Genomic DNA, 16108 nt, shown 5'->3' on the forward strand with positions numbered 1-16108 from the left:
AATATTTTTTAGTATGCCTAGAGCCCAAAGACAAGACAATTTCCTTGCCTGAAGGGAATGGAGAGTCCAACGAAGGAAACAGAAATGTAGATAAATGAGTCTAGTACTTTATGCGTCATAACAGAGGCATTCAACATCTGAGTCCCTGCTATATAGGCAGTACAATGAGGAAACAGGAGGTATACACAGTGTTCTTTAAAAGCACAAAGAAATGTTTGCAAAGGTCCATAAATTAATTCACAAGGATTTTTCACTATAATATGATATCAGAGTGTTGGCAATAATCTAGATACTGTATCACTAGGAATACATATCAGTAAAATCTATGGCATACACAAAAGCAATTAGAAATAGCAAACCAATTGTACCCACAGCAATGTGGATATAGCTCCGAAACAGTGTTAGTGGAAACAGTTTCTATAAATGCAGAAGACGTATACAAAACACGACTTGTCCAAAATTATCAAAAAAGCTATAGCAAACATGTTGCAGATTATGTCTAGAAGACAATGGGGATTGAGAATGATGAGGAAAAATAATGTCAATAAAAAAATATAAACAAGAGGAGCCAGGTAGAAACTGATGATGATAATATGCTGAGAACTGAAGAGCAAAGTTAACTCTTTGCACCGGAGGTAAAATAACTACCAAATAGGAATTCAGCTGATAACCTTAAGGGGAAGGGTATTTATGGGGCCTGCAAGCATGTCCAGGCACATGAAGGCATGAAATTGCATCTTAGGTTCAGGAACAGTTGTAAAGAGCCTACATGTTTCAAAGCCCTGGGCAAATTGCACAACATCTTACGGAAGGTATAATCTTTCCAATATGTCCCCTTTTACTATGTTGGAGTTAAAGGTAACACTCTGCTCTCTTTCAGACTGTGGTGAGATTCTCTTTCAGCCCTATTATAGTTTTCATACATTGTGAATACGCCAATGACCTTAGTACAATGGGGCATTTCTGTTTCCTGTAGCCTCAAGGTTTGTGGCCCTTGATCTACTGCTTTAAAGCTGGAGTTCCACCAGCAAGGACATTGTTGTTCTTTCTGTGAGTCATGGGGGAAAGGAACTGGAGGACCAACATGCCTCTCATTTTAGGACACCTGCCTGAGGCAGTTCACTTCACCCACATCCCTGCCGCCGCCCCACCCCCCGCCAGTGCTGCCAGTTAACTCTTACCTCTCACATTGCCACCGGAATCATTCCCTTCTCTAACAATACCCCTCCTGCTCCCCAGACTGGATCAGGTCCCCCTATAATAGGTGTACCTATTCTTCATAGCCCTTATCACAGTTGTAAATCTATATTTATTTTGTGATAATTTGATTGATGTCTATCTACACCTCTAGATTCCAAGTTCAATGCTGGCAGTCATTTTGGTTACCAGTGTCTCACTAGCACTTACCACAGTGCTTGGCACATGGTTTGCACTTAATAAACTTCTTAGTTGAATGCAAGTCTTGTAGACAAAGGGAATATGGGTCAATGTGGATATGAGCTCAGTGAAGAGGTAGGAATGGGAAAGTCATGGCTGGCGCTACTGTAGAGGATAAAGACGGAGAACTGCAAGAAAAAGGTGCAACTGCCCCTGTAGACTGGCCAGATGAGTGCTACATACATGCACACCCTCTGGTGCAAGGTAGGCATTGAGAAGGGCAGAAACGCACTGTAAAGGAATTAATAAGCACAAAACACATTCTTTTTGCATCAAGGTCAAGAAAAATATAAAAATGAATTGAGGAAAGAGAAGTATGTGATCCGGTGCCACTCAGAAGGTACAGAATGTACCCAAGACAGCCCAAGATCTCTTAGTGGGGAAGGGTGTTATTCTCTGCCCTGTACCTCGAAGGGTCAGTGTGCTTGCCACTGTTACAGTTCAAAGTCTTTTCAAATCTAATTCATCACCTTTCTTGTCCCACCTCCAATTCAATCAGGCTCTGCGCTACTTTGGGAGAAAAAAAAAGTGAACCAAATCAAAGCCCCGTCTAATCCTTGCCTGGCCCCAGGATGCAGTTGATCTCCATAGGAGGCCCTTTCCCACGGCCCCCTTGCAGCTCTACACAAATCGGCGCTCTGGCCCTCCCCCGAAGATGCTAGGCCGCGCGACCTGTCACCGCCCTTCGCGCCTTCCCGCCCTGCACCGAGCCCGCGCACGTCCAACCCGCGCGCCCTACGCCGGACCCGGTCCCAGCTGGTTCCCAGCAGCGCGCACGCGCGCCCTCCCCAGCCCTTGAGGAAGAAGAGGGCGGGGCCGAGGGGGCCGAACCCGCGGGGGGAGGGGCAGCATAAATCACGTGACGCAGTTTCACTGTTTACACGAGGAGCGGGCCGAGCGTTCGGCCTCAGTCAGGCGCTCGTCTCCGTTTCGGTTTCACTTCCGGTGAAGGGCCGCCTTAGAGCGGGCGGCGAGCCGACGGCGAGCGCGGGCGGCGGCGGTGACGGCGGCGCCGCTGCCGGGGGGCGTGCGGCAGCGCGGCGGCGGCGGCGGCGGCGGCGGCTGGGCCTTGAGCGCCCGCTGCCCACCTCTCGGGGGCGGGCTCCCGGCGCGAACAAGGCTGAAGAGAAGATGGAGGAGCTGGTGGTGGAGGTGCGGGGCTCCAATGGCGCTTTCTACAAGGTACTTGGCTCCAGGGCAGGCCCCATCTTCGTCCTGCCTTCCCTCCCTTTTCTTCTCCGTGTCTCCAGGAAGGCAGGCCTGGGGCCCTCTTTCGGAGCGCTGCTCCCGGGGTCCAGGACGCGCTCGGCGGGATGTTGTTTGGGAGGGAAGGACTAGACCTGGGGCCTGCAGGAAGCCCCTGGAGCTCCGCTCGGTCTCCGATTAGAGGCCCTGGAGCCTACCGGGATGAGAAAGAAGCAAGGAGAAGAGGGAGCCCTTCTGAGCCCAAGCCCCGCCAGGGAAAGAAATGGGCGAGGGCCGGTGGCAGGTACAAACGAGATCCCGGCGGGAAGGGCCAGAATGGGTTCTAAGTGACGGGAAACGCTTATTCCTTCTTTCCCAAATGTACTCTGTCGGTGGTATCCGGGCCTGACATGTGGGTAGTTGTGGAGGAGCTGGGGGCGCTCCATCGGGGCTGTCTCCTGCCTCGCCAAGAGGGTTTCAGGTCTCCTTTGGATCCAGTGTTCTGGCCCAGCATTGGGACTTGGGAGAGCGCCCCTGTTCTGGACGAGGGGTGTGGAGAAAGAGTAGTAAGAAGCAGTAGTCAGCACCATATCACAATGGCAACTGTTTTTTGGTAGCCTGTCTTTGTGAATTTCAGAGAAAATTTTAGACTAAAAGTTTCAGGAAGACCTTAAGATATCTGAGCGATGCATTAAAGAAGTTGGCCATCGGGAATATTCCTGGACCCCCTCCCTTTCTATAAATGGGGATAAATTCAGGAATCCACATGCTTCAGCGCCTAAAAACATTAGCAACTTTGCTACTGAAAAGAATTCTTTGTATTTAAGTCCTCAAAGACCTGAATATATGCCACGAAACTTCAGGAAATTAACTAGGAGTGCATAACTACTAGGGAATTTTACTAGGGCATGTTTGGAAATATTTTTTTGTTCTCAAGAACTTGATTTTTATTCTCTTTGATTCTGTAGAGTTGCGGTGGCCTGTATTAGTTGTGGTTTTAAATAGGCATTTGTAAGTTTACTGCATTTTTTAGAACTAAAAACATCAGCTAATATCTTAAATTTTTAAATATTTGGATGTAGCCATAGTGCATGCATTTGTACCTTCTTCCTGTAGATCTAGTAATCTATAAATTCTCATCTCCTCTTGAATGTAACTTCTGTAAGTAATATCCAACCTTACTACACTTTGTTGGCAACAGAAGATACACGTGGAAGGAATCATGAAAAATAGCTATTTCCATTGTGAAACACAATTTACAAACATACGAAAATGTTTCCAGTAGAGCATGTTTGGCTATAGGACAATATGTGACTTCAATATATATTTTGTGCTTGTCAATTTTATGGGGACATTGGAGAAAACTATTTTTCATGAAAAAGTAAAGTATGCAAACAGTTCCATACTTTCAGCAAAAAGGTAAGACCTTCTCGAAAAAAAATAAAATAAAAACCCTCCACATTTATGCCCTTAAACTTACCAATGCAGAATTGTTTCATTTGACTCTGCAGTCAAAATTTTCATTTCAATTTACTAGAGTGACTTTGTGTAGAACCATTCTGGGTTCTAGATTGGTAGTTTTGGTCACTAGAGATTTGGCATTAACTATAATTTATGAGCAGGGACTAAAAGTTAAGCGGTATTCTAATCTATGATAGTTTAGATGCCAATCTTACTAAAAGGTGAAGCTGGTTTGCTTTAGAAGACAAGTAACACACCTTACTGGCTGTGGTGATTTTGCTTGCAAAGTGACTGACTGGAATATAAGAAATATCCTCTCTTTTTGCTTTTTTATCTCCCACATTCTTAAAGCAAGTTACTTAATTTGAAGGTGGATGAAAAAGAATGGTTGATCTTTAATTCCATGACAGAAAATTTAATTCTCGAACAAATGTATGTAGAAAAAGTGCTGTTATGTTTTATTTAATTACGGTTGATTTTTAAGAAAACCTCCAAAGATCTGTATTGATGGAAGAATATTTTCTATAATGAAAAAGTTTTAAATAGTCATCTGACTTAGAAAATTGCTGTAGATTGAGTTGCCTTTCTGGTGATGAGGATGGGAAAGATGGGAAGTAAAGAACAATTTTTAAAAATGAACTACTATGGAGAAATATTACAATTATGGAGTAAAATGGGAACTTTGTTCAACAAATTGATAGAATAGCCTTCAAAAACTAAACAAGTCAAACAGCTTCATAATAAATGAATTCAGACTTTGACAAAAGACAAAAGTACCATATTCCAAAGTATAGTGCTCTCTCTTCTGAGCACATTGTTGAAGTTTGCAGTATAAACTAGATAAAATAAATGCTAGGAATGATTTCTTTCTGAAAAACTGACCAAAGCTCAAAATTCGGAATTAACAAAAATCAAGAAGCCTAAACCTTAAGATTGAAACAGCTCTGTTCACTTTTCATTTTTGCCTTTGGTATTTATTATGAAAAACTTAAAAGTTAGACTTAGTAACAACGAGCGTGACTACTTTAATGTTACATATTTCTTTTAACTTAGAAAGTGTTGGTCACAAGTACTACTTATAAAGCCCTGTGGGTATTTTATTTAAGATATGAAGAAACATTGCCTTGTACCTCATAAAATCTTTACAAAGCATTTCCTAAGCGAATAATAATATTAAAATACAGTCTTTATTTCTAGGGCCATCTGCTCCAAATATGGTTTTCTTTGGATTAAGAGTTTTGATGTGTTCAGAGTGAATCCATTTTAGATGTAGGATGCATGTCATTCCAATATGAAGGCACTGCATGTATACTTAAGAAATATTTCTAGGTTTTATGCATTAGTATGAAAATTACTAAAGATGGATAAATTGAAAGTATAGTGGCTAGTATCTATTCATTAATGTAATATGGTGTCATTATGCTAATTTGCAATTGTAATTACAGATTGTACTTTAATATATCTTATTTTTTAAGTTTGGTATCTAAAGACAGACTTTAATTTCCTGAGAATTATTACTATATCTAGTAACTAATAAATATAAAATGTACAGTCAAGAGGAAATGTTTAAAGACATTGGTGGCCTTACATGTTTTAGCTACATTGCCTGCTATAAATCGGTTTTATTACAAATGAACTTGCATAAAGATTATAAATTTACACACTTCCTTAAAATGCACATAAACTTGCATTCATGTTTTCTCTGAGTTCTTCCCAGCTAACTTTGCATACATGTGTAATTCTGCACTTTGAGGAAGTGAATTATTAAGTCAACCACATTTTATCCTTAAAAATCCACATACTCTTTTTAGTGTTTGTATTCATGGATTCATCATCTTTCCCCCTTTGAATGGCACATTTTCCAATTTCATACTCTTGATAACCTCAAAATTATTAATTAAATGAAAAATTCCATGGTCTAGGAGAAGTTCTCATTCCTGCCCAACATGGGAATCTGTTTCCTGAGATGATTAGCATCATAATTATGATAATAGGTAACAGGTGCTGAGTGTTTGCAAGGCACCAGACACTGTACTAGGTGCTTTACCTCTTTCCATTTATTAATTCCTTCCCCAGAATCATGAGATATACTGTTGGTCTCACTTTTTAGATAATGGTGTATATAGAAGTTAGATAAGTAATTTACTAATAAATGTCAGAGTTCTTCAGGCTCAGACCTGGGATTTGAAATTGGTCATTTGACTTCTTAAAGAAAGTCTTAAAGAAATTAATTGGATTTGATTTCCTGCCCAGTTTTCAATTTCATTGTAATCTTTGTATTTGTTACTGTAACAGTACCTTAGCATCCTATAACTACAATTGTTTGGTTATGTTGCCATTTTCTACTGTGATACAAGATATTAGAAAATGTTCCATTTATTAACTCTTGCATCTTTACATATTATACTGTATTTCTTCATTTGAATGCCTATTAAGGAAAGATAAAGTTAGAATTCTTTGGCCCTGCCAGGACATTTGCTTATGTTACTTACACTGGGAGCTCATAAAACTGAAGTATGCAAAAATTAAAACACAGGGAAAATTACTAATTCATTTAATACTGTTTTATCTATATCTGTGTTATCTTTTAATAAGGACAAATAAGAAAAAGTCATATTTTTCTCAGAATTTATGGGAATTGCCCACATGAAGTATTCTGGGCATGTGCTATGGTTGGAAGGAATGTTAATGAGGATTATTGTATTTTTCCCTTTCTGTTAAGTTTCTTTACATTGTTAACTGCCCATATACAAAGGAATACAAAGTGACAACTCACTTTATATTTGAAGCCTTGGGTTGGAGTCTTATTTTGTCCCATTTCATGTGTTCCTATCCTCTCCAACTCTAGGAGGGATATTTTATAATCTTGTTTTCTCTAAAAACAATTTTTTAAGACTGCATGTGCTGTCATCAGTAGAAACCTACTGATAGGTAGTACTTGTGTTTAGTGGTGGGATTTACCTGGAAACTTCTCTATACATTAATCTTTCTTGTGACCAGTGACTCCTATTTGTAAGATAGTTTACCAAGTTAAGGGGTATGAGGTATAATAGGAGAAGGAGGGGTTAACCCAAATACAGATGGGTTTTCTCACTTTCATTCTTTAGTCCCAGTAATGTAATGTTTGAGTTGGATAGCTCTAGTCATTACACACTTTTATAAGTATGGTTTTGTGATTGCCTCTTTGGCTCAGTTGTCAGTAAATCAGGGATCCCAGGATCAGTGATTTAAATTTTCTACTTATTCCTCTGGTCAAAAACCTATATCAGTTTTTAAATGTATTTTATCACTTTTTTCAAATCCCAAAGATTTTCATTACTTTTTTTCCTCCAAAATCTAAATATAAACTTTTAGTGTTCAGTGTCTTTGTGGAAATATCCTTTCCCTTTTCTATCCAAATTTTAAAATCCTTCTTTTTCAGACTTACTTACTTTCCCATATCACCAATCATGGTTTATGCTATGATTGAGAGACTAAGTCATATCTTCTAAGGAAAACTGTTGAGTGACTATGACATCTGTGGTCATAGACCACAGTCTTTGGTCATAGACAGGGGCTCCTGGTTTTGCAGCCCCATTAAAGCCTTTTTTAAAATGTGTACTTTTCTTGAAAGGTTACTTTTACAAATCCAAAACATTTATGGTTCTGCATCTTTGATGAAATATGCCTCTCTTCCTGTTATCATTTATTGTCACCTATGTGTATGATGTTATTACTCATAACAACTTTAGGCTGGTCCAGTTCCTAACTTGCAAATGAGGAATCTGCTCATGATTGGAGATCACTTATTGGGGATTACCACAGCTATAATGTGGTAGAGCTAATATTTTGAACCTAGGTTAGATTCAGAGCTAATATTTGAACCTAGATTAACTGTGTTCAGTAACCCCAGTTACAACCCTGGCTTTCATACAATATAGTCAAACTCCCTTTGTGCTTTGATTTAATACTGTTTTATCTATATCTGTGTTATCTTTTGATCAGGAAAAATAAGAAAGAATCATATTTTTCTCATGAAATTTGCCACCTTTTGGAAGTCTCACGGGAATCTTCCTTAGCTTGTCTCCTCTACAGACTTTGCCTGATAGGTAGTGACCACAGCAAAATGTAGTTTTCGAGTTGGTAGGTGGGATGATAGTGCTCTGGAGGCAGCTAGAGAACAAGACTATGAGTGTGGATGCTGGAGCGGGTATGAGAGGGCAGAGACAAAAGGAGAGTTGTTGGAGAAAGTATGAGGAAATGTAGAAAGATATGGAACTCTTGGAGTGATGCTTTAGTGAATCATTTACACTCACAGGATATACTTGTCCTTGGTGTGTGTGTGTGTGTGTGTGTGTGTGCGTGCTTGCACACACGCACAGGCTAGAGACTACTGATCAGTTTCTTTTATTCTACTTATTAAAGCAGGAACCAGAAGGTATTACATGCCTTCTATATTCATTTAATATGCAAACATTGACTAGAAATGACTGATTTTGAAACAATCATGCAAATATCTATATACAGATAAGCCTCATTAACTCAAAGGCAGCAGGCCTGTTGTCTGTGATGATTACTCAAACCATTTTTGACACTCTACATCCGGAATTGCATTCAGAGTCTATGAAAGCTTTTTTCCTTTCTTTTTTTTTTTTAAATAGTCAATACTTGTGATCTTCCTCCTTTGAGGGAATATTTGATTTTAGGAAATAGGCAGTGTGGTGAATAAGTATGATTAAATTGGGCAATAAATTTTAGGCAAATAAGCAAAGAGCAATGTACTAATAAATCTAAATCTGACTAAAGGACTTCTTTGATGGGTCTGAAAAATCAACAGCATTAAATGTTTTAAGTCATTGCTCTCCACTTGTAGCACCCATTGAGCCTTATGTTGCTATTGAGCACTTGAAATGTGGCAAGAGTGAATGGGAGAATGATTTAAATTTTAATTAATTTTAATGTAAATAACACATAACCTGTAACTGTAATGATAGCACAGATTTAGACAAGGGCAGATGAAAGTCACTTGACTTACTGAGAATAGTGCTTCACCCAGCTGTAACAAGGTTCTGTTTTCTGACAACAGGATTTACCATTTTTAGCATATAATTTACAGTAAAGAACAAATGTTAATTACTGCCAAAACATGCAAACATTATAGAACTTTAGACAAGGATGGAGACAGAAGCAGTGGCCCTTTGTAGAAAATAAGGGATCAGTCATCTAACAGGAATCCTAACTTTATTTATTTTATTGGTGCTTGGGACTGAACCCAGGACTCTTTACCACTGAGCTACATCCCCAGACCTTTTCATTTTATTTTGAGACAGGGCCACTCTAAGTTCGCAAGGCTGGCCTTGAACTCATGATCCTCCTGCCTCTTCCTTCTGAGAAGCTGGGATTATAAGCATGTGCCATGATGCCCAGCTGACTCTTAACTTTAGTCAGTGGTCTAACACCATCTTTCAAATGTAGATTGTTAATTTGGTGTTAGCTGTCATGTAAAGACAAGGGAGAAATGGGGCCTGGGGGATCTTCCCCTTTCTCCATAATTTTTTTAACATACTTTATAAAATGTTAGAGCCTAAGTGACCAACTCCTGTATCTCTAACTCAGTATCAAGCCACGTTGTTGCTGAGGTAATAGGCAAACAACCTTTTAGAGCACTGGGTCATGTACCATTATGAAAAATCTGGTGTATTCCAAAATATCATGCCCATAGTTTTCAAAATATGCTGTAGAAAATGTTGGTAATTTAATTATAGTTGAGGAAAAATAAGCAAGATCAGCCAGGCTCAGTGGTGCATGCCTGTAATCCCAGAGGCCCAGAAGGCTGAGGCAGGAGGATCTTGAGTTCAAAGCCAGCCTTGGCAACTTAGTGAGCCCTAAACAACTCAGGAAGACCCTGTTTCTAAATAAAATATTTTTAAAAAAGATGTGACTCTGTAGTTAAGTGTCCCTGAGTTCAATCCCTGGTACCAGAAGAAGAAAAAAAAAAAAAGGTAAGATCAGAATGATGGGAAGAAAATGTGGATTTCTTCCCCTTTAAACCAGTAACTAAAAGGGTATATACCTCACCTAACCTAAAAATAATTTAATAATTTACCTACCTTAGGTATTGTAGAACACAGAGATGCCATTGTAGTCCACCCTTATCTTTCTTACAAGGAAACTTTCTTTTAAACATAACTTTTATTTTTATTCATCCTGAAATTATTGCCAATAATTTATAAACAGAGACACAATAGTGTCTCTGTTTGTCAATTGCTTCCATATCAGTATTTTCCATGGTCTTGACTCAGCTTCCATAGTTTTTTCTTAGTAACTGTTAGTTAATGTTTGACTCACATGCTTTAATTTGATATTAAGGGGAGTTTCATATTTTAAAGAATCCTTTTGTATCATACTTTTGAAGACATATTTGTTTATCAAGACATTTATGAGATGCCCACTATATGCTAGAAATTGTGCCAGTTACTGAGAATACAGACATTGAAGAATGGTCTTAATCCAAACTAATCTTATTTCCAATAACCAATATGGATATCTAATATCTCAAATCACAAGGATTTACTGTTTTTCCCTAAGAATTTCATAGCATTAGCCCTTACATTTAGGTATCTGATGTATTTTAGTTGATTTTTCTATGTGGTGTGAGGTAAAGTTCAAAGTTTATTGTTTTGCATGGATATCCAATTTCTCAACACCACTTATTGAAAACACTTATTCTTTCCCCATTGAGTTTTCATGACTTCCGTGTTGATAAAGAATTTATTTCTATCATACTTAAAGCTGTTTCTCATAATCTGAGCTTTTGTTCTTTCTGCCTCTTTGACCTGGTAGAATGCTTCTGCATCCTACATTCTCTTGGTTAGCTAATTCTTCCCTTATTCTTTGAGGTTTAGTAGAAACCTGACCTCTTTCAATAAGTTTCCCTTATTAATCTACCACCACCAACACCACACACAATTTTTCCCAGGGCTGGCAGAGCAACTTCTTAGGCAATTATCTGCCTAGTACCTAGTAAGTAATCATTGAGTTAATACTAGGCACTCTGGAAAATAACTAAATAAAATAAGACCTGGTGGCATGGTGGCATATGCCTGCAATCCCAGCAACTCTGTGAGGCTGAGGCAGGAGGATAGCAAGTTGGAGGCCAGGCTCAGCAACTTAGCAAGACCTTGTCAAAAAAAAAAAAAAAAAAAAAAGGAAGAAGAAGAAAGGGGATGTATTCATTGGTAAAGCACCCCTAGGTTCAATCCATAGTATAAGTAAATAAGACCCCAAAACACCCAATATTACTGTTAGTGAGAAAATGAACAATAATATAGTGGAGTAAGCTTATAGTACGGATAAGCACAGAATGCTGAGAAAGCAGAGGATAGGGATTTAACCTAGTCTTCTAGGTTTTCATAGAAAGGGGCATCTGTATTGAAACCTGAAAAGTCAATAGAAGATAACTAGGTGAAAAGAGGCGAAGGTCAATAGGAAGGAAATAGCATTTGTTCATAGACTGCAGCACATCTATGCTGGCTGACATATGGCTCTGGAACAAGTTTCTTTTAAAAAAAAATATTTATTTTTTAGTTGTAGTTGGACACAATACCTTTATTTCACTTATTTATTTTTATATGATGCTGAGGATCGAACCCAGGGTCTCACACGTGCGGGGCGAGCACTCTACTGCTGAGCCACAACCCCAGCCCCTGGAACAAGTTTCTGAATTTTGAATAATACTATCCCAAAGTGTACCTCCAGCTTTATACTCACCACCACATTGTAATTTTCATTGTACTTAACTCTCTTATGAGATTCTGACCTCTGTGGAGCAATTTTTCTTGTTTAGTGTTTGAACTGTTTCTATTCCTAGAGTGCACCATATAGTAGGTGGCAATATAGACGTGATAAATGGATGAATAAACCTCAAAAACAAACTTGTTCCTCAGTGCTCCATTTTATTCTTCAGCTTAGAATGTTTGGTATCTCTAAAATTTAACTAAAAATGGTCTTGAGTTAATTGTATTTTTTTACAGGCTTTTGTAAAGGATGTTCATGAAGATTCAATAACAGTTGCATTTGAAAACAAGTAAGTGTCTTAATATATAGTTCTAATGTTCAGATCATGTAATATTTTATGATGATTTCTCTGTTTGCTTTTTATCTTTAAAATTCAAGTCTAGTCTGAATGTTTTTCATATTACTGACCAAGAAGTTCCTGAACAACTGTTAAATCAGTGGGATGACTGTTCTTGTTAATGACTTAGGAGCTCCCTATCGTATAATCTTGATGCTTGATTTAGTCCCTTTGACTGTGAAAAAGAAACCAGAATCTTCTGTATTAGTAAATAGGAATATTTGTAATTTTTGTAAAAGATGAAAATGAAGGGATTTATGGATATTGGCCACAAAATCATCTGGGTTTTGTAACATTAAATCTAAAACTAATGTTTTTAGTTGGCTAGTATATTTTATCAGAAACAGTCATATTTACCATTACCTTCATATATTTATAATCAATAACAATAAGATCTTTTCTGCATTCTTTAGTTAGATCAGAAAATAAAAATATTTATCTGGAAATATTAGTTGTACTAAAGTATAGATGTTAACATTTTATTGGGGGAAACAAGTCTTTTGACACATTTTTAGAATACTTACAAAGGCTATTTTCATAGTAATTGTTCAATATTCTAAAGTACCTATAAACTAAAGTGTAAGTGGGGCCACAATTTTGAGATTTTGCTGAATACTGATAAATGACCAACAGTTAGAAGTTTGAGTTTTTATGTACTAAGAGAAGTAATAGTATATCAAAAGCAGGCTACAAATATGTAGAGACAGAAAGTTGATTAGTGCCTGCTTAGTACTTGTCTGAGATGATGAAAATGTTCTAAAATTACTAGTAATGATTGTGCATATATGTGATCATACTGTAAGCCACTAAAGTGTACACTGAAATTGGTGGATTATGTGGTTTATGACTCTTTTCTCAATAAATCTGCTAAAATGTAGTACATGACCCAGATGTACTGAGCAATAAATAAAAACATGCTCTAAAAAATTAAGTGCAAGTCTGCATTTAATGTCTAGCAACTCTTGTAATTAGATTGTAAGTTGGTTCTTTAGCTAGTAGCAGGACAAAGTAGTAGTATCCTTTGATGCCTGAGACCCATTTAGAGAGATGGAGGTAAACGGGTTGAGAATATCCAAAACTGTTCCCTGGTAATCTCAGTCCACAATACAAGTTTGAATAATAGAATGTCTTTTTCTTTGCATACCTAAACCCCAAAGTTTCAGCATTTGCCACTTTTCTTTTTTGAGTATCTGGTTATATAGTAGGCGACAATATTATCATACCTCTAATGGAGGAATGTTTGATAACTTGGAGAGTAATTTTTTTCTTGCAGTTATACTCTTATCCCTAAACTAGGTTAACACTGTTTGCCATAATAGGAGAGTTAGTTTCTCTTGTTGTCTGTAATTTACAGCATTAAGCAAATACTCATTACCTCCATTTATGTCAAAATGTGTCTAGTTTATACATTAATTTATCAGATCAGTTCTCTTTGATTTTTCAACCAGATTTCTACTGTAAATATGAAATTATTCTGTTCCCCTCCTAATTATTTATCTCCTGTATCACATCTGCATAAAAGTATCTCTTCAAGCTGTGTCTGTAGTCCCGAGAATTTGAAGTAGAGCATCAGTTTTTCCTCGTCTTCTTGGAGAATGTTTGAACAGTGTTTCAAAGAACTTTAGTTGAGATTTATTCTTCCTTTCCTGTCAGTCATAAAGAAACACTGCTTTACTATTACACAAGATTGTTTTAGGTGCTTTGTTTTTACCTTCCATATTTCACATTTTTAAATAATGAATTTGAATTTTTATCTCTATACACTTAAGAATTTAAATAGTTTTCCTTCATTGGAACCAAGAAAATTATATTTTGCATTATTACATGCATTACAAATTTACTAATGATTTTGTAACATGCTAAAGCCGCTAATTTTCAGTTAGTATAAAAAGGCTTTTCTCAAGTAAAGACTCTTTTTTAAAAAGTTTCTATAGTTTTCAAATGTGGGTAATAAGTCAGGGGGAGGGTCCTGCTAATTTCAGTGCTATTCAGATGTCTACAAATTCTGACTTAATCACTTGCCCTCATATATCCTTTTAAAAAAAAATCAGCACTTTCCTCAATAGAATTTTACTAAGAAAGCCCCTTAACATAACGTAGACTTTAGACATAGAACAAATTGTAATATTTGCTGATGAGACACCCCAGAAAGAACCCAGAAGTGACTGCTCCAGCAGTTGAATCCTCCAGTGTTTTACAAATTTTCTTTTAATAATTTATAATCTTTTGGGGTATGAAAGAATAAGTTGGTATCTTTCAAAGTTTTCCTTATCATTTTAAATTACAAAACATAGACAACTTAATTGAACTCCCATAGGCTATCTCCATCGGGTTTCTGTGGTTTAGGAGACCCCCACCAACCCAGTGCATGCTGATACGTCATTCTGATCAGCAGCCAGCTACCCATGGAATTGACCGCCTCGTGGGATCTAAAATTTAAAGGGGGAAAAGTGAGTTGTGAATTGCTAATGTGCTGACTGCCCCATTTTGCTTGGGAATTAGAGGACAGTTTCTCTGATTATTGGAATGTGGTTAAAATTCCTTTGCAAGTACAAGTATGATGATGTTACTAACAGTTATTGATACTAACATTTAATTTAAGCATCAAAGGAAATTTCTGTTATGTCCTTAATATTTAAAACTCGTAGAAGTTGAAATTATTGAAGAAAGACTTTCTTTGAAAATAAATTGTTGATCTATTTTGTTTAGAGAAATATTCCAAGTGGAAGTACAAGGCTGCTATGCTGCATGCAGACTTTGTTGAAATGTGTCTATATTACCATTATACTCAGCAAAAACTGACCATTTTAAAAGCATTTGCTTCTTTAAACTAGAAATCGAGGGTTACACTTAATCAAAAATTAATGGCAGTGAGGTCACTGTTAGATTTACACACCAAAAGCATGTTAAATAATTACATGTTTGTTTATTTTCAGCTGGCAGCCAGAGAGACAGATTCCATTCCATGATGTGAGATTCCCACCACCTGTAGGTTATAATAAAGATATAAATGAAAGTGATGAAGTTGAGGTGAGTTCCCCCTGCCAGAACATTAAGTGTGGAAGGAGTTGTGTATTTAATTTGCCTTCGCTTTTTATATATCTATCTCTACCTTGCTTTATGCACTATTTAAGCTGCCTTGAGTTTCATAACTGAGGTAGATATGTGCTTTTGACTGGCCCTTCTTAATAATGATTTGAAATAATATAAAATTATACAATACTTAAGGTTGTCTATTTCAGTAGAACTTGGGGAATGTCTTTTTTTTTTTTAAGTACTGGGGATTGAACTCTTGAGGCTTCACACATGCTAGGTCAGTGCTCTAGCACTGAGCCAACATCTCTAGCCCCTCTCAGGGAATGTCTTTAAAAGTCACTGCCCCAAGTTCTTTTGCCCAATAGTACTTTTCCCTTTCCTTCCGTATGTGAATTTTTATTTAAATAATGTTTATTTATAACTGTATCCCTGTTTTAAGCAAAATGTATTTGGAAAATTTATTTTACAAACAAAACAAATCATTCTGTTTAATAGAGCAGTGACCTGAAATTTATTTCTGTAGCAGTGAATTTTCCTGATGTATTTTTTTTAAAACCTACAGCTCTCAGTTGATACATATGGATAAAATCTTTTTCATAGAATATACTGTGAACAACCTGGTCATCTACCATTGAGCTGTTTGACCAAAAGTTGCTATGGAGATTTAGCACATGATCAGAATCATTGTATTTATGATTCTCTGTTCATTAGAAATTGGTTTTGTATTTAAGGCACTTATAATCTCTTTTGTGTTAATTTGTGTAGTATCATCCATTTCCTTCCTACCCTTTCATATTTCATTGTGAGCTACTTCTCTTTTTTCTGCATAACACTTAGCATAATGCCTTATTAGTAACTGTAACTTCATGTGTATTT

General features: G+C 37.2%; 1 protein-coding gene across 9 annotated transcripts in view; it reads left to right on the plus strand.

The window, feature by feature from the left end:
• The first annotated feature begins 2465 nt into the window (after positions 1-2465).
• The window catches only part of Fmr1 (fragile X messenger ribonucleoprotein 1), a 37969-nt gene continuing 24326 nt past the window's right edge, over positions 2466-16108 (plus strand). For 8 of the 9 annotated variants that reach the window (XM_077106303.1, XM_077106305.1, XM_077106304.1 and 5 more), the window contains exons 1-3: positions 2466-2619; positions 12096-12148; positions 15133-15226. In XM_077106303.1, coding sequence (XP_076962418.1) covers positions 2569-2619; positions 12096-12148; positions 15133-15226 — 198 coding nt within the window. In that variant the 5' untranslated portion in view covers positions 2466-2568. Of the gene's footprint in view, positions 2620-12095; positions 12149-14513; positions 14647-15132; positions 15227-16108 lie in introns of those variants that run through there. The other variant, XM_077106309.1, reaches the window with a different exon arrangement.

Source organism: Callospermophilus lateralis, chromosome X (genome assembly GCF_048772815.1).
Source record: "Callospermophilus lateralis isolate mCalLat2 chromosome X, mCalLat2.hap1, whole genome shotgun sequence".
Classification (NCBI taxonomy): domain Eukaryota; kingdom Metazoa; phylum Chordata; class Mammalia; order Rodentia; family Sciuridae; genus Callospermophilus; species Callospermophilus lateralis.